The sequence below is a fragment of the Phyllobates terribilis genome, unplaced genomic scaffold (genome assembly GCF_046119375.1).
Source record: "Phyllobates terribilis strain yellow unplaced genomic scaffold, ASM4611937v1 Scaffold_13__5_contigs__length_258822181, whole genome shotgun sequence".
NCBI lineage: Eukaryota > Metazoa > Chordata > Amphibia > Anura > Dendrobatidae > Phyllobates > Phyllobates terribilis.
In genome coordinates this window covers 208446515-208473672 of record NW_027362773.1, presented here as the reverse complement: position 1 = coordinate 208473672, position 27158 = coordinate 208446515, and the positions used below count along the sequence as shown (strand labels likewise).

At 45.4% G+C, this 27158-nt stretch overlaps 1 protein-coding gene across 2 annotated transcripts; it reads left to right on the top strand.

Moving 5' to 3' along the window:
* The first annotated feature begins 325 nt into the window (after positions 1–325).
* On the top strand, positions 326–26123 carry DYNC1LI2 (dynein cytoplasmic 1 light intermediate chain 2). Of its 2 annotated transcripts, none has more exons than XM_073659165.1 (13): positions 326–477; positions 3988–4061; positions 4433–4549; positions 5983–6213; positions 10218–10387; positions 10879–10972; positions 12120–12255; positions 12460–12571; positions 12657–12716; positions 13804–13845; positions 19119–19236; positions 24125–24244; positions 24915–26123. In XM_073659165.1, the coding sequence occupies exons 1-13, from the start codon at positions 392–394 to the stop codon at positions 25016–25018; spliced, it is 1464 nt and encodes a 487-aa protein (XP_073515266.1). In that variant the 5' UTR covers positions 326–391; the 3' UTR covers positions 25019–26123. The 2 variants fall into 2 exon arrangements, with proteins under 2 accessions (XP_073515266.1, XP_073515265.1); XM_073659164.1 differs by lacking the exon at positions 326–477 and adding an exon at positions 493–701.
* The last annotated feature ends 1035 nt before the right edge of the window (positions 26124–27158 follow it).

The window sequence follows — 27158 nt, the reverse complement described above, 5'->3', positions numbered from 1 at the left end:
GTCCTCAAGGGGTTAATAACTTCAGCATTACAACCGATGGTGTCAGATCATAAAAATTGACTTTTTTTCCCTATGTAATACCACCATCCCGCCAGCAGATGGCAGTGTGTGAACAAGGCGCGGCTCCGCTCTCGGCCTCACCCCTGTCTTCAAGATCCAGACGCTTAAGCTGTCACAATAATTGCCTGTTACCGGACTTCACGAATATTCCCCTCCTAATTATCCCGACCACTTAGCGGGTTTTCTAGTTTTCTATCGTGCTCAATTCTGCTCTCATCTAGAGCTGAAAACTTCTCGTTTTGTGTCAGGCACTTTACTTAGTCGCCTCAAAGGTGGGTCCTCCAAAGAGCACCCGGGTGATGTCATTCTTTGTGGTGGCCGCAGTGGCAAGATGGCGGCGGAGAGGAAGCTGCTGGGCGCTGACCGGGGGGAGGCACCGGGAGTGGGGGGCGAAGAAGACGAGGGGCAGAGTCTGTGGTGAGGAGGAGGCTGCTCTGCAGGGGGGAAACACGGCGCCATGAGGGGAGTGAGCGCCCACTGCCACACCGGGGGATGCCATTACCATAGAGACTGCTGATAATGGGGAGGGGGCTGCTGCCCTGGACACGACTGACAGCTTCAGGTGCCGGACGGGGCTCTGCCTGCATGCTGGGGGTTGTAGTCCTTGCTGGCATTCTGGGACTTGTAGTTCTATGTGGCTGGTAAGCCTTGTATCAGTGATGTCACTAGAGGAATGTGTGTGTGATATATATATCTATCCAGCTGCTGGGTAATGTGGTCCTTTCTGTCTGAGGGTCCCCCATTACCTTTTTTATTTTCCGGCCTGGACCACTGTATTGGGGGCATGTTCTCTGAAATTTCCTTTTTGGGGTCTGTACAACTTTCTAAACATTTTATTCATTTTTTTTTTAGGGGGAGGCAGAAAATCTGAGATTGTCGTCGTCATTGACCGTACGGGATAAATATTGTGATATTTTATTAGTTTGGACGGTTACTAAATGTAGCATTTTTTTAATATATATATACTTTTTTTTACATATTATTAAAAAGGGCTCTCCGACAGTAAATTCTTCTTCATCTTCATTATTTTTTTTTAAAGCCGTGGATTGGCTAAAAATAATAAGCGGAGGCATGTCAGCCGTCCAGCGCCCGTGCGGATCCCATGCAGCACTGTCTACCCTGTGTGATCTGACGACGCGGTCACCTGACCAACGCAGCAAATTGCAGGCGGGCTGCGCTGGATTCGTGGGGGCGCTGGAAGGTGATCACTATTTTTAATCCTTTCCTAAACAAAACAACTTACCATTGAACAACCCTTTTAACGTTCCCTGATTGATATATATCAATCATATATATACATCAATTAATAATAATAAAAATATATATGAATGAATATAATTTTTTTTTTTTTTTCCTATTCGTCCCTCTAGGAGACTTGCAATCACCCACCCCCCAATCTTCTGTGAATTCAGTAACAGGCTCATGGGTGTACAAACATGGCAGACACTGGGGTCTTCAATGGGACCCCCAGCTGCTGTGCCAGTACCCAGTGTGGGTGTGTAATCCATACCGTTCGCCATACTTAGACTAAGTCGTCCTATCTTTGGTTTCTCATAATTCACTTATTGTGTGAGGTTTGTCTTTGTATTGTGCATTGGTCTTTTTTTATGCAGTGACCTCCCAAAATTGCATTGAAGTATAGTAATCTTGGGGTGGGGGGGTTGAAGAAGACGACCCCTGTTACTAACTTATGGTAGAAATGCAATCTGATCTAGGGGAAAGGGGGGATTTTCAATGTTTATAAAACTGACTCAAATCCAGTAATCCAGGGGTTGCAAAACTACAACTCCCAGAATGCCCTGCATGCTGAGGATTGTAACTCCATGCCAGCTGTTGGATCTGTCATTGGAACAATGTGTTTTTGTTTATTTAGAGGGATGTCCCATAATAGGCCGCAATGTCAAGTTGGTGGGATCTTTGTCGGACCTCCAACAATTGCTAAAATCATTTAAGTGGATGCCACCCCTTCCTTTATCTTTTTTTTGGGACTGCAGGGGAAAGCTGAGCGCATTCTCTGGCAGTCCCATAGAGAAGGGGCGCTAGTGCTTTTTTCCGATGGTGCATTTCAGAGGCCCATTCTTGGCATTATTGGGGTCCCAGAAGTCAGATCCCAACCACTCTGCAAGTTATCACTTACTCTCTGGATGTCTGATAACGTGTAGCATTGAGAGAAACCCTCATTAGCCTAAGGCTGACTTCAGTGAGTCAGATCGTGGCCACAACGCCGACCCTAAGGGCTTCATTCTACATAAGATGTAATTTAATAAAAAAAAAATCAAAATAAGATAAGTCAATTGGAAATAACCTGCTTGCTTATGGTTTCCATGTGTGAAAAGTCTTATTCATTCTCGCACGGGGAAAAAAAAATTATATTTTGGATCAGATTTTCATCAATGTTTGGTCTGTGACAATTTTTATTATTGGCGTTTCATGGGTGATTTTCTTAACCCCCCCCCCCAAAAAAGTGCAATATTAATAACAATTGTCAGCCATGCTCTGACTGATTTTCATGGACCCATAGATGTATATGGGTAATTTTTGCTCAGTGGCTCTGATCCAGCACCGATGTGTTATTTTTTTTTTTTTTTGAATGGGTAGAGGCGACATAATCTGCAAAAAAAGACCCAAAACGTGCAGATAAAACCCCATAGATTATACTGGGTTCATGTTCTAACCTTGATGATCAGTTGTCTGAATGAGACCTAAAGTTTTTTGTGCATTGTAAACTTTTTTTTGAGTCGTTCTGATGGGTAATCACGTGGTCTGATGCCAAATATGATCCAGAACAGATTTACTTCTCATCAGCTCCTGTTTTATTGAATCGTTTATGATATAATTGCATCAAAAAAGGAAAAAGTTATTTCTCCAGATAACAGTCGTTCCTTCCTAAATACGGAGTCTGTACCACTCCCATCAGCGTTTCCTACAGTCCCAGACTCATCCTGTTCCTTTACGGCCGTCTATAGATCACTGCCGCCCTCTACGCTTGTCAGCCGGGCATTTACCAACAGTTTAAAAGTTGGTCAAACTTTTTCTGTCTGCTTCTGGGAAAGCTGGGTGACACGACATCTTCCACCAGTCTCCTTTTTCCTTCATTCAAAGCTTAAATAATTAAGAAAAAAACTTTTTTAACTAGGAACTGACATTGGGTTCTTCTGCTCCAGAGTCAGGAGAGCAGACAGGTCTCCTTAGGGTGGCACATTTTTATGGCCGCTTAATCCACAACTTTTTTATTTTTCCCAGCGTTGAGAATATTACTTTACAGTTCTGCATTCTCTTGACTGATGTTTTCACCAAGCTCACAACTTTAATCCTTCCTGCCCAGGGGAATACCACACCCTGGTTTGTCCGGGCCTCAGCGATTGTACTGCTTTCTGTCATGAGGCTTTTTATGGCATCTGTGAGTAAGTGTCAGGATAAGTTCCCACGTAGCAAATTCACTGCTAATTTTATTTTTTTGGGGAAGGAAAATTGCATATTTCATCACACGGGCAAAATTGCTGCAACAAAATTTTGGCTGCTATGGAAAATCTGCAACCTCATTCCTGTATGCCTAGAGCTCGGAAAATCATCAGTAAAGTCCTTGGGTGGTCCGACTCCATTTCCAGCTTTATACCTTACAAGATGTGACCCCCCCCTCTAGGAGCTCAGCGCTCTATTTCTTAAGTAGGAGACTCTTTAAGACCCGCATTATACATCAGCAATGAGCTGGGGAGATGCACTGCGGATATTGCTGCGCTGATTAATAAAATATGACCTCCGGCTCCCTCTGCATTTAAAGAAATACATCGGCTTTTAAGGTTCTGTCCTGTGAGTATTCGGTAAATCACGGTGACCTGAAACATCATCCGTTTCTGGAATTCATCAACACCATTAAATATTGCTCTAAACAAAACATAACCCCCATCTTCTTGTTTTTCTGTGCAGGTCATCTATTCTCAGCGACGTCTCCACCCGGGCACGGAACAAGCTCCCCTGCGGGAAAAATATTCTGGTGTTTGGTGAGTGGTGTCCTGTCTACCTCATACAAACCCCCCCCACTCAAAAAATGTGATATATAGGTAATGACAGATGTTATATCTGACTGTGGAGAGGGAGACCTTATGTTGGAGCGATTGCTGATTTTGCTGCAGATTTCATCCTCCATGGCAAAGGGTGCAATTCGCAGGGAAAATCCATAAAAACAATTGACGTGTTGCAGATTTAAAAACCGCGTTACGTGGTAATTTCCATGTAGATTTTTTTTTTTATTATTGAGCATTGAACTTAGCAGACATAAATGACTTTGGGGGTGCGACAACCATCAGGAGAGGCTTTCAGTCTCCGACCTGAGGACATTTGTCTAATTTTTTTTCTCTTTCGGTCAATGCAGGGGAAGATGGATCGGGAAAGACGACTCTGATGGCAAAGCTGCAAGGAGCGGATCATAACAAGAAAGGACGAGGCCTGGAGTATTTGTATCTGAGTATTCACGATGAGGACAGAGACGGTGAGTAACCATCCACACCGCTAATCAGCGAAGGGTGCTGTGGTTTGTACATAGGTCCTTATTTGTTCGGCTTCCTTCATGCATCTGAAAGATCTCCGCGTGCGATCACTGAAGGAAACTTTCTCGCTTACTTTCAGAGGCTAAAGAAACCCCTGTCGTGCTCCTTACAAGATACAGCTGTATATGACTTGTTCATGATCAGGAGAGGTATTCAGTCACTGCTTATAGACAGGAATATGTCAATTCACTGACAGAGGGAAGTAACGCTTCCCCATTCATTCATCCCACCCCCCGACCAATATAAATCACAGAAGGGGGATTACAACTCTCCAGCTGTTGTATAACTACAACTCCCAACATGCTCTGAACTATGCATGGTCTTACCGAATGCGTCTGATATTAAAACTATATGTATCCTGCATCGCTGGGTTCGCAGTCTGGTGACACCTCACGGTTTGGTTTTCGATCTCTCATTTTAATTTTACGGAAAATGGAAAAATATTCCAGCACTTCCTTCCTTATTGATCTTATTTTGTCTCATATGACGATTAAATCTAAGAAATGTATGAAAAAAAGCAATGTCCCCTTCGTCCTGCTCCTAAATTTACTGTGCCTGACTATAAGACAACTGGCTGCAGCAGGAGCCTCCCCCCTTTTTGCTCCGTCTGCAGCAGTAAGGTAAGATTTGTGGTTGAGGCCCTTTAAAAATGACACATTTCTGCTCTAGGTGTGACTGGCATGTCTCGCATAGTTCACAGCTTCATTGCATTTGTGTCATGTGACGGTGCGGGGAGGGGGCGGTATAGGGATGGCGAGGGGTGCAGGACTCGGGGACGGCTGTGGGCGCAAGGTGCGGGGACAGGCAGGACACGGTCACAGCGCAGGGCTCGGAGGGGACAGAGCGGGGCGGGGACAATGCTTTTTCATAGTTCTTTGCACCCTCTCTCTGCGCTGTAGTAGTCGCGGCAGACATCTTGTGTCTTTCTACGTGCAGACGTTTATTTGCATAATCGAGGAGCATCAGCTTCTATTTCCGTGACTCAGACTATTTGCAGCTTGCACTATGCGGCTTGCCTTCTCTCCGCACCTCCTTGCCAGCTATTTACGGCACCCGTCGGTGCCAAGCGGCAGCTGCGTGACAAATTATGGATGATATTGTCCAAAGACAATGAGCGCTTTTACTCCGGGTTCCAGCTCATTGCTCGGCTGCCAGGCTCAGAGCTAATTTCTATGTAAACACGAGAATATATCCATGTTCTGCTGCTGAGAAAGCGCTAATCGTGGCGGAAAGCAAATCCGGAATTCCTGCGATTGCATCTCTGCCGAATGGAGGAACGAGGCCGATCTGATCTCGGGCCTGGTTAGGAGAGTCCTAGAGATCTTCACACATCATTGGTTTTGGTACTGAGCTTCTTTCGGCTTTTTTCTTTCAGATCACACGCGCTGCAATGTTTGGATCTTGGACGGAGATCTGTACCACAAAGGCCTTTTAAAGTTCGCCCTTTCTGCGGACACAATCCGCGACACGCTGGCTGTGTTTGTAGGAGACATGTCCAGGCCGTGGACGATAATGGAATCGCTGCTGAAGTGGGCCAGCGTCTTACGAGACCACATAGACAAGCTGAAGATTTCACCCGAAGAGATTAGAGACATGGAACAGAAGAGTAAGTGTCTCAGGAAGGGATCAGATCTTATTAAAGAGTATCTTAACAAGTAAGAGGGGCAGTCACAAACTCCTGGAGATGCAGCTTCTTCACTGCTATGGTTGGGACCACAAGGTCGGTCATGTTGCGTCCTGCTGCTGGTAAAGAAAGCAGCCATGTTTTTCTAATCCAGAACAACCCACTTTAACATCATACTTTGCAGAGTCTTAAAATGCCAGTTTTGGTGAGACTCTACTCCATCATGAGTGGAAGATCGGTAAGGGGCTCCCATACAAAATGAATAGCTGTTGGACGAAAAATGGTGCAACCAATTATTCGGCCAACATCTATCCTTCACCACTTACAACATGCTTTGCTGTGTTTTCTATTTCCATACGTCTGGTGGGGCTTATCTCGCCAAGAACAAAAGGGTCAACAGTCCAAAATCAGACCTGCCGGATCCTAATCTCCTTCAACATCATGTGTCGGGGGAGAGACAGGAGACCCCATACACATTACTATCTGCTGATATCGTCAGGATCGTCCGATGTCAGTCTAATGTATATGGGGGCCTTAAGGCTATGTGCCCACAATGCAGAAATGCTCAGGATTTTTTCCTGAGTGTTTCTGCATCTCCCTGGCAGAAAAAAAACGCATGCAGATTGTACATGCAGATTCCTGCCAGGGACATGCGGATGTGAAGCGTTCTTCACATGCATTTCCGCATGCGGGTTGACAAGCGCTTTCCAAGCGATTTTAGCATCACTTGGAAAGTGCTTGTCAACTTGGTCACACTATATAAATCCATGCAAACAGCATGGATTTATATAGTGTGACCGAGAGAATGTCAAAAAATAAAAAAATTAATATATACTTACCCTCCGATGGCCCGCGCTGGCTTGCTTCACCGTCCCGGCAGCGGTGGATTGAAGGACCTGCCGACGTCAGTGTCGCGTGACCCGTCACATGACTCTGACGTCAGCGCAGGTCCTTCATTCTATCGCGAAGTGCCGGGAAGCAAGGAGGAGCGCAGCGCGGGCCGCCAGAAGGCAAGTATACAATTATTTTTTATTTTATTATTTTTTTACAGCTTTTTTAATGGTACCTGGGTGTGGATGAGACTCTCCTCTCCTCTACACCCGGGTACCATCCGCACATTAGAACACGCCAATTACGCAAGTACAGATGCAGTCTTGCGGAATTGGCGCGTTCTAATGCAAGTCAATGGCGGCGAAAACGCAGCACTTCCGCAAAATAATTGGTAGTACTGCGTTTTTTTCCGCAGCGGAAATTTCCGCAGCATGTGCACAGCACATGCGGATTATCATTGGGGGACATGGCAGGCCTTCTACCATGCGTTTTTTAAGCGTTTCTGCAGCGTTTTTGCCGCTGCGGAAACGTTTAAAAACGCATCGTAGGCACACAGCCTAAGAATGATTGTCCTTGTTGGCTTTCCACGTGACTGATCCTTTTGTTCTTATTGAAGATAAGCTGCGGATAGTGGCTTAAGGCCCCGTCACACTAAGCGAGATCGCTGCTGAGTCACAAGTTTTGTGATGCAACAGCGACCTCAGCAGCGATCTCGCTACGTTTGACATTTAGCAGCGACCAGGCTCCTGCTGTGAGATTGCTGGTCGTGTCGGAATGGCCTGGACCTTTTTTTGATCTTTGAGGTCCCGTTGGGTAGCATGCATCGGTGTGTTTGACACCTTACCAACGACCTCAGACACAGAAACATAGGCGTGCATACAGTTATACAGATCGTTACGGGTTGCTGCGTCGTTGGGAAGATCTGACTGTTTGACATCTCACCAGTGACCACATAGCGACGAAGCAGCGATCCCTGACAGGTCATATCATTGTCGGGATATCTGTAGCGTCGCTTAGTGTGACGATGCCTTAATTCCACAGTCCCTACTGAGAACACATGCACGGCCCACAAGCGTTAATGTGTATATGGGATTGGCAGGTTTAGCGGCCCCGTCAACTGGGCGCCTGGCGGCCCCGTCAACTGGGCGCCTGGCGGGCCCGTCAACTGGGCGCCTGGCGGGCCCGTCAACTGGGCGCCTTGTCCTCGCGGACCAAGCTTGTAGTAAGTCATTGCTTCATGTTCCTGTGGAATAGAGGAGGCAATGAGGTGGGAAACGTCTTGGCGGGAGCATTGTCTGCGCTGTGTACTGAAGGAGGTAGAGTTACCGCTGAGAATATTCCCTTTCACTGGAACCTGATCGGTCTCTTTTTCACCTAATCTGAGCCCGGACTCCTCCAGCTTCTGGGCATATAAGGGGTTGTGCCTTTTTGTTAGGAAATACTCCTGTTGCTTTGAAATAACACTCTTCTTACCGACTACCTTACGACACTTCCCAGATCCCCCTTTAAACCTGGGTTGACGACCAATATGGCTGCCCATGTGTTCCGCATACTAGAGTGCGGCGATCCTTCCCCTCTGCCTGTAGCCAAGCCGGGTGACCACCGCTCTGACAGCTGGTCACGTCATGTGCCCTTTAAGACGCCATCCTCCCGATGTTCCTGCCTGTGCGTCTGGGTGTGGCGGAGCCTTCCTTGGGGTTTCACACCCCGGGTGCATCTCGCACATGTTTACGCTGGGCCCGGACGCTGCTTGGCAGTCGCTGTTTTGATCCGCGGACAAAGAACATTCCTGCAGATGTCTGGGGCAGCATGTGATTCATCTGGAGACGTGAATACAGACGTTTCTCATTCATCAGGACATCGCCGCAATTGCCAATAAGCAATTGTCCAGTAGCATTATCCCTTCATTCATTTTCATGTGTGAACAATCAATTCCGCCAATGGAGAATGAAGATTTCATGGCTTATTAACTGGGAAATGATCTGTAGAGAAAAGTAAACTGCGGCTGTGCAGCACTGCAGCCTCCTGGGCTTGCTGGGAGTGTTAGTTCTGCACCTGCTGCAGATTGATTCATCTGGGATTTTACTAACTTGGCCAAGAGCAAGGAATATTTGCCGTTTGTTAGAGGTGCAAAAGTTGGATTAAGGGACAGAATTGGAACATTTAGTTCCTCCCTTTAAGTAGTGGCGTCCAATCTGGTGATATCTCTCTTCCTCCTATAAATCCTCGGTGACAAATATGTGTGAAATCATTAAGGTGAAGTAATTTCCCAGCAAACACTGATATTCCCGCGGCCGTCGGCACGTGTCTCTGTGCAAATACTTGCATGTTTGCCTTTGGCGAGCGGCCAGGTCGTTCCATCCTCCCAAAGTAAACTGATCGTATATTGTCTCTGGGTGACGTCACGCCGCTGGTGCAATATATAAATGACTCCATGTCCTCATTCTGGTTTTCGGGGGGGGGGCTAAATTTGGATGTGACTCCCAGTGCGCGCATCCCGTTAATCAGTATTGGATCTATGTGCAATACTGATTATTGGGGGGTACACTGGTGGGTCTGCAGCTGTGCCACTTGCAGGCAGGAGACCTTAATGCATGCGGCTCCAAATTTTGCATAATTTCCAAAAATCTTTGCTTGCTGTTATTGAATGGAAACTATACTGTACATTACAAGGCAGAGCACAGCTAAGCAACATGGGAAGAGCAAGATGGCGGCGTCTCCTCCCGGCTGGATTTCTATGTCCACTCATCTATACGGGCGACATCCTACACCACTGAGGATGAATGAACATGGCTGTGTGTGCAGACGGGGGGGGGGGGGGGGGGGGGAGACACCACCTGCCCCGTCCATCCTCACAATGACATGTCCTGTGGTTGGCACAATGTAGGGTCCTCCTTTGTGTGGCATAGCTGATGGTCTCTAGCACATGGGGGTCCTCTGTGAATGTCTCCATTGTGTGGACATGCTAATTGCACAAATGTGCTGGGCGCTTATTTGCATCTCTTAAAGGAGAAGTGTCTCTTCTTTTGACAATTGCTGCAGGGCTTTCTTCATGATTTTCTGCCAGCGTCCCCCCCCCCCCCCCATTAGTGGGTCTCTGTGATGTCTCCTCCTTGAAGTTTTTTTAAAATAACTTTTTTTTTTTTTCTTTCCAGTCATTAAGGATTTTCAAGAATATGTGGAACCAGAAGACGCCTCCTCGGGGTCCCCGCAGAGGAGAGGTCCGACGTCATCGGTCACAGATGACGAGAATGTCGTTTTGCCGCTCGGAGACAATATTCTCACTCACAATCTCGGCATGCCGGTGCTGGTCGTGTGCACCAAGGTCAGTCCTGTGTGTGACACAACACGGGGGGGGGCTGTCCAACAGCATAGGTAAATGAGAGGTCCTGGGGACAGTGTCATCTACCTGTCCTGTATGAACAGATATGATACCTGGCGATGCCATAGTAAGCACTGCTGGAAAACCCCTTTAAGCTCCTGGGTTCATTAACAGGTTTTCTTCGGACAACCCCTTTTAAATGGAAAGCAATGTGTGTGAGGAAGACCCATCTGCCCATTTAGTCTAGTGACGCCTGCCCAAACCCATGAATCAAAACCCCAGCAAGTCTGAAGTGGGGTCTCATCCAGCCAGCCAAGTCCTGCTGTGTACTGATGAGGGGCAAGTACCCTGAGATAGCTGCCTGCAGATAGGAGTCTGCCGGGAGCCGGACATAACGTACAGCGTCCTGTCATGTGCAGTCCACGTACAGATCCAGCACGGCCTCACTATGTCCGCTCAGGCTCTCCAGGTAATCTGCTCTCCTGTCTTTTCAGTGTGACGCAGTCAGCGTGTTGGAGAAGGAGCACGACTACAGAGACGAGTATTTTGACTTCATCCAGTCTCACATCCGGAGGTTCTGCCTGCAGTGTATCCTGTCACTGAGCTGACACTTCAGTTATCATTCACATAATGTACATACTCCAGAGCTGCACTCACTATTCTGCTGGTGCAGTCACTGTGTTCATACATTACATTACTGATCCTGAGTTACATCCTGTATTATACTCCAGAGCTGCACTCACTATTGTGCTGGCTCAGTCGCTGTGTACATAAATTACATTACTGATCCTGAGTTACATCCTGTATTATACTCCAGAGCTGCACTCACTATTGTGCTGGTGCAGTAACTGTGTACATACATTACATTACTGATCCTGAGTTACATCCTGTATTATACTCCAGAGCTGCACTCACTATTGTGCTGGCTCAGTCGCTGTGTCCATACATTACATTACTGATCCTGAGTTACATCCTGTATTATACTCCAGAGCTGCACTCACTATTCTGCTGGTGCAGTAACTGTGTACATACATTACATTACTGATCCTGAGTTACATCCTGTATTATACTCCAGAGCTGCACTCACTATTGTGCTGGCTCAGTTTCTGTGTACTTACATTACTGATCCTGAGTTACATCCTGTATTATACTCCAGAGCTGCACTCACTATTCTGCTGGTGCAGTCACTGTGTACATACATTACATTACTGACCCTGTACTGATCCTGAGTTACATCCTGTATTATACTCCTGAGCTGCACTCAGTATTCTGCTGGTGTAGTCACTGTGTACATACATTACATTACTGTTCCTGAGTTACATCCTGTATTATACTCCAGAGCTGCACTCACTATTCTGCTGGTGCAGTCACTGTGTACATACATTACTGATCCTGAGTTACATCCTGTATTATACTCCAGAGCTGCACTCACTATTCTGCTGGTGCAGTCACTGTGTACATACATTACTGATCCTGAGTTACATCCTGTATTATACTCCAGAGCTGCACTCACTATTCTGCTGGTGCAGTCACTGTGCACATACATTACATTACTGATCCTGAGTTACATCCTGTATTATACACCAGAGCTGCACTCACTATTCTGCTGGTGCAGTCACTGTGTACTTACATTACTTATCCTGTACTGCACCAGCAGAATAGTGAGTGCAGCTCTGGAGTATGATCTTGTTATCCCCTATTTGCTGCCATGTCTTTCCTTAATTGATCGTGACAGATGGAGCCGCCTTAATTTATTCTTCAGCGAAAGAAGAGAAGAACTTGGATCTTCTGTACAAGTACATTGTCCATAAGACGTATGGCTTCCACTTCAGCTCGCCTGCCATGGTGGTGGAGAAGGACGCCGTGTTTATGTAAGATTTCTCCTGTATCTCATGTCTGTGGTCCGCTCACCATAATACTCCTCCATGGTATAGGCTGAAGCCGTAGTGTGTGGCAATGAAGAGCATCTCCTTCCAGAGTCCCTGGGGTCAGAGATGGCGTCTTCCCCATTGTCTGTGCAGGTTCTGTGCTGCCCTGTGCTTCTTGTTAACCCTTCCTATTGACTCTCTCATTAGTCCTGCTGGCTGGGACAACGAGAAGAAAATAGGGATTTTGTATGAAAATTTCACAAGCGTCAAACCTGAAGATGCCTTTGAAGACTTTATTGTAAAGCAGCCTATAAGAAAGGTAGGGGGTCTCCTCTTCTGTGTGTCGCCCTCTTCTGTGTGTCACCATGAACTAGTCTTAGTGTCGGGTGCTTTCCTTCCCACAGCTTGTCCATGACAAGGAGGTGGCGGCAGAAGACGAGCAGGTGTTCCTGATGAAGCAACAGGTATGTGCTATCACACAGGTGATATACAGGTGTCTTATAAGGTGTAATTCTTGACATTTAGCAGATACATTCACTTAAGCCCCCTTCTCACATAGCGAGATTGCTAGCGAGATCGCTGCTGTGTCACGGTTTTGGTGATGCAACAGCGACCTCACCAGCGATGTCACTATGTGTGACACTTTGCAACGATCAGGCCCCTGCTGTGAGGTCGCTGATCGCTGCAAAGTGTCCTGGACCATTTTTTGATCGTTGCTGTCCCGCTGGTCCGCACACATCGCTGTGTGTGACCAGCGGGAGCAGCGATCAGGCTGGTAACCATGATAAACATCGGGTTACTAGGGGCACACGCGCACCTAGTAACCCGTTGTTTATCATGGTTACGAGCCTGCTAAAGTGAGCGGTAACCTCCCGCTCACTGTAGCAGAGTGGTAACCATGATAAACAAGTGGTTACTAGGAGCGCGTGTGCCCCTAGTAACCCGATGTTTATCATGGTTACCAGCCTGCTCCTGCTTCAGCAGGTTGGTAACCAAGAGCAGGACATCGTGGAAAGATTCTTTCCACGATGTCGCTGCTCCCCTGATCGTTGGTGAGCCTGTCTGTTTGACAGCTCCCCAGCGACCACATAGCGACGCAGCAACGATCCCTGACAGGTCGGATCGTTGCAGCGTTGCTAAGTGTGACGGGGCCTTTAGAAAGGTAATGGGGTTGTTTGACTTTATAAAGGCATTGTCTGCTCTGACCACGGTGCCCTGGTGTGTCTTTGGTGGTCCCGGGCATGACAGGATGTGATGACTTCCTTTTCTTTTGAGGCCTGTGATTGGCAGCAGCGATCATTGGATTTGTCTCTAGTCGTGTCTGCCATTGAAAATGCTGCATATAAAGGCAGCACTATATCTCCCATTCCCAGATCATAGTATCACCTGGTAGATTTGCCTCTCAGGTGTCTGGGAAAGCTGAATATCCTCCACGTTGGGCGCAGTGATAGCCATATTGGTTAATGATCGGCTTTTATACTTGAAAGAGGTTGAATATTTCTTTGCCATTAACTACTAAGTCCTCTGATTAATTTTTTCTCTTTTTCATAGTCCCACTTGGCAAAGCAACCGGCCACTCCGACAAGAGCCTCGGTGAGTATATAGCCTGTGCCAGCATTTAAAAAAAAATATATATATATTATAATCCGTTGCTGCTTTTGTAAGTTTGCCCACTGACAAAGACATGAACAGTCTATAATGTTAAGGGTAGGTTAATTTTAACATTGAGAGATAGAATATCCCAAGAAAAATCAAGAAAATCACATTGTATAAATTTATTTTCATTTTACAGTGAGAAATAAGTATTTGATCCCTCTGGCAAACAACACTTAATACTTGGTGGCAAAACCCTTGTTGGCAAGCACAGCAGTCAGACTTTGTTCGTAGTTGATGAGGGTTGTGCACATGTCAGGAGGAGTTTTGGTCCACTCCTCTTTGCAGATCATCTCTAAATCCTTCAGATTTTGAGGCTGTCGCTTGGCAACTCGGAGCTTCAACTCCCTCCATAAGTTTTCTATGGGATTAAGGTCTGGAGACTGGCTAAGCCACCCCATGACCCTAGTGTGTTTCTTTTTGAGCCACTCCTTGGTTGCCTTGGCTGTATGTTTTGGGTCATTGTCTTGCTGGAAGACCCAGTCACGACCCATCTTCAATGCTCTTACTGAGGGAAGGAGGTTGTTGGCCAAAATCTCGTGATACATGACCCCATCCATCTTCCCTTCAGTATTGTGCAGTCGTCATGTCCCCTTTGCGGAAAAGCACCCCCAAAGTATAATGTTTCCCCCACCATGCTTCACGGTTGGGACGATGTTCTTCGGGTTGTACTCATCCTTCTTTTTCCTCCAAACACGCCGAGTTGAGTTAATGCCAAAGAGCTCAATTTTTGTCTCATTTGACCACATTACCTTCTCCCAATAACTCACAGAATCATCCAGGGGTTCATTGGCATACTTCAGAGGGGCCTGCACATGTGCCTTCTTGAGCGGGGGGACCTTGCGGGCACTGCAGGATTTTAAACCTTTAAGTCGAAATGTGTTACCAATGGTTTTCTTAGTGACTGTGGTCCCAGCTGCCTTGAGATCATTAACAAGTTCCCCTCGTGTAGTTTTAGGCTGATCTCTCACCTTCCTCATGATCCAGGATACCCCACGAGGTGAGATTTTGCATGGTGCCCCAGATCGAAGTCGATTGACAGTCATTTTGTATTTCTTCCATTTTCTTACTATTGCACCAACAGTTGTCTCCTTCTCCCCCAGCGTCTTACTTATGGTTTTGTTGCCCATTCCAGCTTAGTGCAGGTCTATGATCTTGTCCCTGACATCCTTAGAAAGCTCTTTGGTCTTGCCCATGTTGTAGAGGTTAGAGTCTGACTGAGTCTGTGGACAGGAGTCTTTTATACAGGTGACTATGTAAGACTGCTGTCTTTAATGGATGTAACAAGTTGATTAGGAGCGTCTAACTGGTCTGTAGGAGCCAGAACTCAATGGTTTGTAGGGGATCAAATACTTATTTCTCACTGCAAAATGCAAAAATATTTATCTAATTTATACAATGTGAATTTCTTGATTTTTTTTTTTTTTTTTGGATATTCTATCTCTCAATGTTAAAATTAACTTACCCTTAAAATTATAGACTGTTCATGTCTTTCAGTGGGCAAACTTACAAAAACGGCAAGGGATCAAATAATTATTTCCCCCACTTTATATATTTATTGTTATTTATTATAAAAATATTTAATATTTTATATTATTTTATATAAATACATATTTAGGCTGAGTTCACACGATGCGTTTTTCATGCGTTTCCGCGGCGTTTTTGCAGTTGCGTAAACGCCGCGGAAACGCATGAAAAACGCATGGTAGAAGGGCAGCAATGTTCCCCAATGGAAATCCGCATGTGCTGTGCCCATGATGCGGATTTTTCCGCAGCGTAAACGCTGCGGTCAAAAATCCGCAGCATGTCAATTAATTTTGCGGAAACGCTGCTCTTTTGCCGCCATTGACTTGCATTAGACCGCATGGAATCCGCATCACTGTATATGTTGATGCGCTTTTCATGCGGTCTAATGTGCGGATGGTACCCGGGTGTGGATGAGAGGACTCTCATCCACACCCAGGTACCAAAAGAATAAAATAAAAAATATATATATTCTCACCTTCTGACGGCCCGCGCTGCGTCCTGCCGGCTTCCCGGGCACTTCGCGTTTGAATGAAGAAGGACCTTCGCTGACGTCAGAGTCATGTGACGGGTCACGTGACGCTGACGTCGGAAGGTCCTAAAGTCTTCACTGCCGGCAGCCGGGACCGATGAAGCAGGACACCGGGGGCCATCAGAGGGTAACGTATAGATTTATTTTTTATTTTTTGACATCACACACTATATAAATCCATGCCGGTTGCATGGATTTATATAGTGTGAAGTTGACAAGCACTTTCCAAGTGATGCTAAAATCGCTTGGGAAGCGCTTGTCAACCCGCATGCGGAAATGAAAGTGAAGACCGCTTCACATCCGCATGTCCCTGGCAGGAAACCGCATGTACAATCCGCATGCGTTTTTTCCTGCCAGAGAGATGCAGAAACGCTCAGGAAAAAATCCTGAGCATTTCTGCATCGTGTGCACATACCCTTATTATGTTTTATTTGTGTGTGTTTTAATATACATACATACATATGTGTGTGAGGGGAAAAAAAATGTACATGTATTGTATAGTTGTAATAATATAAATATAAATATATATATATATATATATATATTAGTACAGACCAAAAGTTTGGACACACCTTCTCATTTAAAGATTTTTCTGTATTTTCATGACTATGAAAATTGTACATTCACACTGAAGGCATCAAAACTATGAATTAACACATGTGGAATTATATACTTAACAAAAAAGTGTGAAACAACTGAAAATATGTCTTATATTCTAGCTTCTTCAAAGTAGCCACCTTTTGCTTTGACTGCTTTGCACACTCTTGGCATTCTCTTGATGAGCTTCAAGAGGTAGTCACCGGAAATGGTCTTCCAACAATCTTGAAGGAGTTCCCAGAGATGCTTAGCACTTGTTGGCCCTTTTGCCTTCACTCTGCGGTCCAGCTCACCCCAAACCATCTCTATTGGGTTCAGGTCTGGTGACTGGAGGCCAGGTCATCTGGCGTAGCACCCCATCACTCTCCTTCTTGGTCAAATAGCCCTTACACAGCCTGGAGGTGTGTTTGGGGTCATTGTCCTGTTGAAAAGTAAATGATGGTCCAACTAAACGCAAACCGGATGGAATAGCATGCCGCTGCAAGATGCTGTGGTAGCCATGCTGGTTCAGTATGCCTTCAATTTTGAATAAATCCCCAACAGTGTCACCAGCAAAGCCCCCCCCACACCATCACACCTCCTCCTCCATGCTTCACAGTGGGAACCAGGCATGTAGCGTCCATCCGTTCACCTTTTCTGCGTTGCACAAAGACACGGTGGTTGGAACCAAAGATCTCAAATTTGGACTCATCAGACCAAAGCACAGATTTCCACTGGTCTAATGTCCATTCCTTGTGTTCTTTAGCCCAAACAAGTCTCTTCTGCTTGTTGCCTGTCCTTAGCAGTGGTTTCCTAGCAGCTATTTTACCATGAAGGCCTGCTGCACAAAGTCTCCTCTTAACAGTTGTTGTAGAGATGTGTCTGCTGTTAGAACTCTGTGTGGCATTGAACTGGTCTCTAATCTGAGCTGCTGTTAACCTGCGATTTCTGAGGCTGGTGACTCGGATAAACTTATCCTCAGAAGCAGAGGTGACTCTTGGTCTTCCTTTCCTGGAGCGGTCCTCATGTGAGCCAGTTTCTTTGTAGCGCTTGATGGTTTTTACAACTGCACTTGGGGACACTTTCAAAGTTTGCCCAATTTTTCGGACTGACTGACCTTCATTTCTTAAAGTAATGATGGCCACTCGTTTTTCTTTACTTATCTGCTTTTTTCTTGCCATAATATAAATTCTAACAGTCTATTCAGTAGGACTATCAGCTGTATATCCACCTGACTTCTGCACAACACAACTGATGGTCCCAACCCCATTTATAAGGCAAGAAATCCCACTTATTAAACCTGACAGGGCACACCTGTGAAGTGAAAACCATTTCCGGTGACTACCTCTTGAAGCTCATCAAGAGAATGCCAAGAGCATGCAAAGCAGTCATCAAAGCAAAAGGTGGCTACTTTGAAGAACCTAGAATATAAGACATATTTTCAGTTGTTTCACACTTTTTTGTTAAGTATATAATTCCACATGTGTTAATTCATAGTTTTGATGCCTTCAGTGTGAATGTACAATTTTCATAGTCATGAAAATACAGAAATTTCTTTAAATGAGAAGGTGTGTCCAAACTTTTGGTCTGTACTGTGTATATATATATATATATATATATATATATATATATATATATATATATATATATATATATATATATATATATATATATATATATATATATATATATATATATATAAATAATTTCTTTCTTTCCCCATTATAAAAAATAAAAAAATTAAACTCCCAACTTTTTATTTTGATTACACCTACACTCCCCCCCCCCCCCCCCCCCTCTCAAAAATAACAATATAAACAAAATTATGTATTTACTCCCCTCACACTGCTCAGTTGACAAAAAAAGTAAAAAAAAAATGTTCTGGGTTTTTTTTTCCACAAAGTTCTGAATTTATTAAAACTATACAAGTTTGGTATAGCCGTTATTGTACCGACCTGCTGAATCATGTTTCTGTAAAAGCAAAATATTAAAAGCAGTGATGAACTGCCTTAGGTTTTTGTTCCCCTTGGTACCCCATGTATACTATGTAGTAAAGTGAATAGTGTAATTCCAAAAAATTAAAAATGGCTGTCTCTCTACGGGGATTAAGCTAATGTGTATGGGGGGCTTTAACAGCTGCTATACATCATTGGGTCAGCAAACCTGCACTGAGCATTATGGATGTCTCATGCAGTCCTGGGGGTCCGTCGTCCTGTTTTGGCCCCACGTTATGTTTCGTTCTCGCTGATCAGAATCTAGCGAGATCTTTCAGTATTTTTAATTTCTGTGTCTCGGCCAAGTCTCCTTATATATAGAAAGTCTGCAGGCGATGGAACCGCTCATGTCTCGCCTGGTTGTGTATTGTTGGCTTTATGCCAATTAGGTGATCTCCTGAGGGCCGAGTAGCATGACGGTCACAAGATTTGGGGTGCAAGGACTAAACAAGAACCGTCATTCAAAGTTTTAACCCCTTCTTTGGTTTTTGATGTTCGCAGTGAAACATTGTGTCGTTGATTGTTTTGTCCTTTTTATTACAAGTGACAAGAAACTCATTAAACTCGTACATTATTTTGCCTTTTAGGAGTCTCCAGCCAGAGCTCCCACAGGATCCCCCCGAACTCCAGGTCGCACCGGACCCACCGCCGTGCCCAGCTCTTCACCAATGGCGGCTGTCAAAAAGCCGGACCCTAATATTAAGAGTAATTGTCGTGCACACTCTTGGTCCTCCCAATCCATGATATTCACTTGTACCCAAAAACTGGTTAGCGATGTCCAGAATGGCAGCCACAGTTTCTCAATCCCCTACCAGCTTCATGCACTCCTTCCTCTAGAGGTGTTGAGCGTCTGGGGACGTCTTCAGGAAGGGGCACATCTGGCCATGCACATTAGATGGCTGTCGGATACACGAGCCTTTGGCCGACGGCCATCATTCCCGACTCCCATACGCTCGGACAGTCAATCTTATGCTCTTTATGAGAGAGCCGGAGTCAGACTCCAATGTATCGTCTGTCAGGGAAGAGTCGGGAGACCCCCATATAGTGACCGTGCCTTATCCATACTTGCCCCTCATTAATATACAGCATTAGAAGACTTTTTACATTTTTCTCTCGGACGTCAGAAGCAGCCGGTGACCTGGTTCTGTAATCTTCCCTGGTGCATTACATACATTTGTCATTGACTCCTAGCGAGAGGTTTCTCCGTCCGGCCGGGGATGCAGCGTTTCCTCCTCCCTGGCTCGATCATGTATTCATGCCTGCGTTCTTACAGACTCGTGTATTTTTAGCACTTGTGAATAATGGATGCATCGATGTTAAACACGTGTTAATACAGGTTGAACGTGGAGGTCTCTGAAGCCCTGAGATTGTATAATTCATAGGCTGCGGATACTGAGGTTAATGCAATCTCCTTTTAATGCAAAAAGACTAGTAGCGTTGTGCTGAAAGTAGTTGAAGACCTTAGATAGGTGATTGCATAGATGAGGCCTTCCGATAGGCTGTCAATTCCCTCCAGAATTGCATTATGTTTTTGATCACCGTGATACCCCATGTAGAATTGTATTCACCGTGATACCCCATGTAGAATTGTATTCACCGTGATAGCCCATGTAGAATTGTATTCACCGTGATAGCCCATGTAGAATTGTATTCACCGTGATAGCCCATGTAGAATTGTATTCACCGTGATAGCCCATGTAGAATTGTATTCACCGTGATAGCCCATGTAGAATTGTATTCACCGTGATAGCCCATGTAGAATTGTATTCACCGTGATAGCCCATGTAGAATTGTATTCACCGTGATAGCCCATGTAGAATTGTATTCACCGTGATAGCCCATGTAGAATTGTATTCACCGTGATAGCCCATGTAGAATTGTATTCACCGTGATAGCCCATGTAGAATTGTATTCACCGTGATAGCCCATGTAGAATTGTATTCACCGTGATAGCCCATGTAGAATTGTATTCACCGTGATAGCCCATGTAGAATTGTATTCACCGTGATAGCCCATGTAGAATTGTATTCACCGTGATAGCCCATGTAGAATTGTATTCACCGTGATAGCCCATGTAGAATTGTATTCACCGTGATAGCCCATGTAGAATTGTATTCACCGTGATAGCCCATGTAGAATTGTATTCACCGTGATAGCCCATGTAGAATTGTATTCACCGTGATAGCCCATGTAGAATTGTATTCACCGTGATAGCCCATGTAGAATTGTATTCACCGTGATAGCCCATGTAGAATTGTATTCACCGTGATAGCCCATGTAGAATTGTATTCACCGTGATAGCCCATGTAGAATTGTATTCACCGTGATAGCCCATGTAGAATTGTATTCACCGTGATAGCCCATGTAGAATTGTATTCACCGTGATAGCCCATGTAGAATTGTATTCACCGTGATAGCCCATGTAGAATTGTATTCACCGTGATAGCCCATGTAGAATTGTATTCACCGTGATAGCCCATGTAGAATTGTATTCACCGTGATAGCCCATGTAGAATTGTATTCACCGTGATAGCCCATGTAGAATTGTATTCACCGTGATACCCCATGTAGAATTGTATTCACCGTGATACCCCATGTAGAATTGTATTCACCGTGATACCCCATGTAGAATTGTATTCACCGTGATACCCCATGTAGAATTGTATTCACCGTGATACCCCATGTAGAATTGTATTCACCGTGATACCCCATGTAGAATTGTATTCACCGTGATACCCCATGTAGAATTGTATTCACCGTGATACCCCATGTAGAATTGTATTCACCGTGATACCCCATGTAGAATTGTATTCACCGTGATACCCCATGTAGAATTGTATTCACCGTGATACCCCATGTAGAATTGTATTCACCGTGATAGCCCATGTAGAATTGTATTCACCGTGATAGCCCATGTAGAATTGTATTCACCGTGATAGCCCATGTAGAATTGTATTCACCGTGATAGCCCATGTAGAATTGTATTCACCGTGATAGCCCATGTAGAATTGTATTCACCGTGATAGCCCATGTAGAATTGTATTCACCGTGATAGCCCATGTAGAATTGTATTCACCGTGATAGCCCATGTAGAATTGTATTCACCGTGATAGCCCATGTAGAATTGTATTCACCGTGATAGCCCATGTAGAATTGTATTCACCGTGATAGCCCATGTAGAATTGTATTCACCGTGATAGCCCATGTAGAATTGTATTCACCGTGATAGCCCATGTAGAATTGTATTCACCGTGATAGCCCATGTAGAATTGTATTCACCGTGATAGCCCATGTAGAATTGTATTCACCGTGATAGCCCATGTAGAATTGTATTCACCGTGATAGCCCATGTAGAATTGTATTCACCGTGATAGCCCATGTAGAATTGTATTCACCGTGATAGCCCATGTAGAATTGTATTCACCGTGATAGCCCATGTAGAATTGTATTCACCGTGATAGCCCATGTAGAATTGTATTCACCGTGATAGCCCATGTAGAATTGTATTCACCGTGATAGCCCATGTAGAATTGTATTCACCGTGATAGCCCATGTAGAATTGTATTCACCGTGATAGCCCATGTAGAATTGTATTCACCGTGATAGCCCATGTAGAATTGTATTCACCGTGATAGCCCATGTAGAATTGTATTCACCGTGATAGCCCATGTAGAATTGTATTCACCGTGATAGCCCATGTAGAATTGTATTCACCGTGATAGCCCATGTAGAATTGTATTCACCGTGATAGCCCATGTAGAATTGTATTCACCGTGATAGCCCATGTAGAATTGTATTCACCGTGATAGCCCATGTAGAATTGTATTCACCGTGATAGCCCATGTAGAATTGTATTCACCGTGATAGCCCATGTAGAATTGTATTCACCGTGATAGCCCATGTAGAATTGTATTCACCGTGATAGCCCATGTAGAATTGTATTCACCGTGATAGCCCATGTAGAATTGTATTCACCGTGATAGCCCATGTAGAATTGTATTCACCGTGATAGCCCATGTAGAATTGTATTCACCGTGATAGCCCATGTAGAATTGTATTCACCGTGATAGCCCATGTAGAATTGTATTCACCGTGATAGCCCATGTAGAATTGTATTCACCGTGATAGCCCATGTAGAATTGTATTCACCGTGATAGCCCATGTAGAATTGTATTCACCGTGATAGCCCATGTAGAATTGTATTCACCGTGATAGCCCATGTAGAATTGTATTCACCGTGATAGCCCATGTAGAATTGTATTCACCGTGATAGCCCATGTAGAATTGTATTCACCGTGATAGCCCATGTAGAATTGTATTCACCGTGATAGCCCATGTAGAATTGTATTCACCGTGATAGCCCATGTAGAATTGTATTCACCGTGATAGCCCATGTAGAATTGTATTCACCGTGATAGCCCATGTAGAATTGTATTCACCGTGATAGCCCATGTAGAATTGTATTCACCGTGATAGCCCATGTAGAATTGTATTCACCGTGATAGCCCATGTAGAATTGTATTCACCGTGATAGCCCATGTAGAATTGTATTCACCGTGATAGCCCATGTAGAATTGTATTCACCGTGATAGCCCATGTAGAATTGTATTCACCGTGATAGCCCATGTAGAATTGTATTCACCGTGATAGCCCATGTAGAATTGTATTCACCGTGATAGCCCATGTAGAATTGTATTCACCGTGATAGCCCATGTAGAATTGTATTCACCGTGATAGCCCATGTAGAATTGTATTCACCGTGATAGCCCATGTAGAATTGTATTCACCGTGATAGCCCATGTAGAATTGTATTCACCGTGATAGCCCATGTAGAATTGTATTCACCGTGATAGCCCATGTAGAATTGTATTCACCGTGATAGCCCATGTAGAATTGTATTCACCGTGATAGCCCATGTAGAATTGTATTCACCGTGATAGCCCATGTAGAATTGTATTCACCGTGATAGCCCATGTAGAATTGTATTCACCGTGATAGCCCATGTAGAATTGTATTCACCGTGATAGCCCATGTAGAATTGTATTCACCGTGATAGCCCATGTAGAATTGTATTCACCGTGATAGCCCATGTAGAATTGTATTCACCGTGATAGCCCATGTAGAATTGTATTCACCGTGATAGCCCATGTAGAATTTTATTTGTTCACCGTGATAGCCCATGTAGAATTGTATTCACCGTGATAGCCCATGTAGAATTTTATTTGTTCACCGTGATAGCCCATGTAGAATTTTATTTGTTCACCGTGATAGCCCATGTAGAATTTTATTTGTTCACCGTGATACCCCATGTAGAATTTTATTTGTTCACCGTGATACCCCATGTAGAATTTTTTTCAGTATACTTTGCTCTAAAGTGAATAGTGTAATTCCAAACTATTCCTTGTCCCCCATTATAGAAGTGTTGGTTTGTTTCAGGAGAGAAAAAAAAAAGTAACCTGTTGTACAATGTCCGGTATCGCGGACAGCGGTGTTCCCACGTGCTGCACATCTGCAGATATGTATAGTGCAATCCATGGTATGTAATCTACATTTATAGGATTCTCTAATGCTGTATCCATTGTGTTCTTATTAGATGCCGCAGCCAGCGAAGGAGTCCTGGCCAGTTTCTTCAATAGTCTGTTGAGTAAAAAGACAGGATCCCCCGGTAGTCCAGGAGGGCCGGGGTCTGCTCCGAACTCTGGCAAGAAAGCAGGTAGGCTAAATATCGCTTTCAAGTAGTATCCAGGTGATTCCTTTATCTTAGATATTTGTAGCATTTGCACAGGATATATATACACTGTATGGAGAAAAGTATCATCACACACGTCTTAAATCAGTGAATTCAGGTTTTTCATTCAGGCCTATGTGAAGTCACCGAATGCTGAGGAAGATAGTGAATAATCAATGGCTCCATAACGATAGAGGCCAAACCTTGTCTAGTATAACATCAGCACAAACACTGCGTCCCTGCCGGGAGCTTTATATCCGAACAGCTGCATGCAGCCTTACATCACCAAGCACAATGTAGAGCATTGGATGTAGTGGTGTAAGGCCACCAACACTGAACTCTGGTTTTGGAAGCTGCCATGTCTAGCAGAACAGGTGATTAGTAGTCCACATGGCTTCCATCATTGCTGCCATTTCTCCCCGAATTGTGAATGATGGATGTACCTAGTTATACAGAGAATATGTCACCAGCTCCTGCAGCCTCTGTCCAACCTCTTAGGTGCCACCGTCAGTAGTGACCTTAGTGTTTAGGTTGTCACTTTCCCAGATGGCAGATGGATTCTCACGGCTCCTAGGGGGCTTAATGAACATCTCCCTTGGGGGGGGGGATCGGTCCCATCCACTTTAATAAAAAGTTATTCTCTCGTTCTGTACAGGACAGAAGCCTGTGCTGACCAATGTCCAGGAGGAGCTGGACAGAATGAGCCGCCAGCCGGACACCGTGTTAGCCAATTCTTCCCCGACGGAGAACGAGGCCTGACGCAGCTCACGAAGCAAACTCTTACGCCACACTTTATGTAAATGACCAAATAATAACATGTATATTGGACTTAATGATGCAAAGGCTGCTCCGACACAGCGGATACTGTAGGTTTTGTCATGGAACGAGACGTGGGGGCGCGCTACTAGCCCGATTCCACAGTGTTATGTGCCCACCTACGTGAAGCTTGCCTTGAAATATTCCACCCCCTCCAGAGCAGAAAGCGGCTAGTCTAGGTCCGGTCTCTGCACCTATAAAGCACGGGTTGCATCCTGTAAGGCTCGGGTAGTCAGACTATGGTGGTAGAAGCTGCCGGCCCCCGTGGACGGAGAAGGGATGTTGGATCACAAGACGGTGCTGCCGGCTGCGGCGTAGGAAAGCGTAGGTAGGAAGAACTAGCGGAGCCACCGGCCTCTTATACATTTAACCCCCTCCTTTCCTGCGGGATGCTTTTTGCAGATAGGTTTATTAACATATGGCTTTCCAACGGTTTCGGGAAATCCTTTTTGCTTTTTTATTTTACTTTGTATCGGCTGAAGCAAAGAGGAATCAAGGGCAGCATATAAGGTTTTCGGGGGGGTCCGGGTATGGTGGCGATCAGTCGTTCCAAGTGCCTGGAGCGGTTTCAGGATGTGCCACTAGGAGGCGCTTGGAGGATTTCTGCACTTTTATAGAAATAAAATATATATTATATTATTTGCAAGTGCCGTCGGTCCTGACGTCCAGATCCCCCACTGCGCGTTATAAAGTGGGGCTGATTCCGGCCGTGATTGTGTTGTTTTTTTTGTTTTTTTTTTGCCATGGACTTTAAATTTTTTTTTGGATACGGCAGAGAGAAGCGAGGCGAGAACTTCTGCATGTTGTATTGCAGGGTGTGGTATGGGAGCTCCTCATTACTGGGCCGCAATGCAAAGCACTACGGGAAAATATTGCTGCAGGTTTCCTTAAGACAAAACCACTTTGGGCTTCTTTGTCTTGCCTTACACCACCTCCCCCCGGTAAAGAATTTTATATTAATTTATTTATTTTAACATCGACGTTGGCAGGCCATTAAACCTATTACTTGCAGTTTCAATAAATGGTAACAACCGATTTGTAGATTTAATTTTTTTTTTGTATGTCTCAGTGCACCACAAGAAGCCCCTTTACCCTGTTCTCTGGGTCTTTACCTCCATCATTTATGCCCCCCAATCACAGACTGGCATCGGCCGAACACGCCACTCACCAGAGCTGGCGCGGCGGTGTATAGGAGAACCAGCGTTTGTCCGGCCGTCATCTAATGTGCATATGGAGGCTTTAGATTTCTTTTCTCGTGGGTTGTCAGTGTATAATTATTGCATTATTTGTGGTCTCTTATTTGGCACTTTGCTGGGGCATCTGATGCTCAGATACACTGCCTAGCGTTTCAGCACAGTAGGAAAACTCACCATCGTGGGCTCGGGTAAAAGGGCCGCCAATCAGCAGAAGAATGGCAAATGCTGAATCGGCAGGACGAGCTCGGTGCGGAGGCTGAATCGGCAGGCGAGCTCTGTGCACAGGGTGAATCGGCAGGGCGAGCTCTGTGCCGAGGCTGAATCGGCAGGCGAGCTCTGTGCACAGGGTGAATCGGCAGGGCGAGCTCTGTGCACGAGGCTGAATCGGCAGGGCGAGCTCTGTGCACGAGGCTGAATCGGCAGGGCGAGCTCTGTGCACGAGGCTGAATCGGCAGGGCGAGCTCTGTGCACGAGGCTGAATCGGCAGGGCGAGCTCTGTGCACGAGGCTGAATCGGCAGGGCGAGCTCTGTGCACGAGGCTGAATCGGCAGGGCGAGCTCTGTGCACGAGGCTGAATCGGCAGGGCGAGCTCTGTGCACGAGGCTGAATCGGCAGGGCGAGCTCTGTGCACGAGGCTGAATCGGCAGGGCGAGCTCTGTGCACGAGGCTGAATCGGCAGGGCGAGCTCTGTGCACGAGGCTGAATCGGCAGGGCGAGCTCTGTGCACGAGGCTGAATCGGCAGGGCGAGCTCTGTGCACGAGGCTGAATCGGCAGGGCGAGCTCTGCAGGATTTGTGTCCTGTTGATAATATTTATGTGAACGGTAGAAATAAAGCCTCATCTCGTATCCTCGTTATTGCGGCACTGATTCGGCACACATTTCTCTT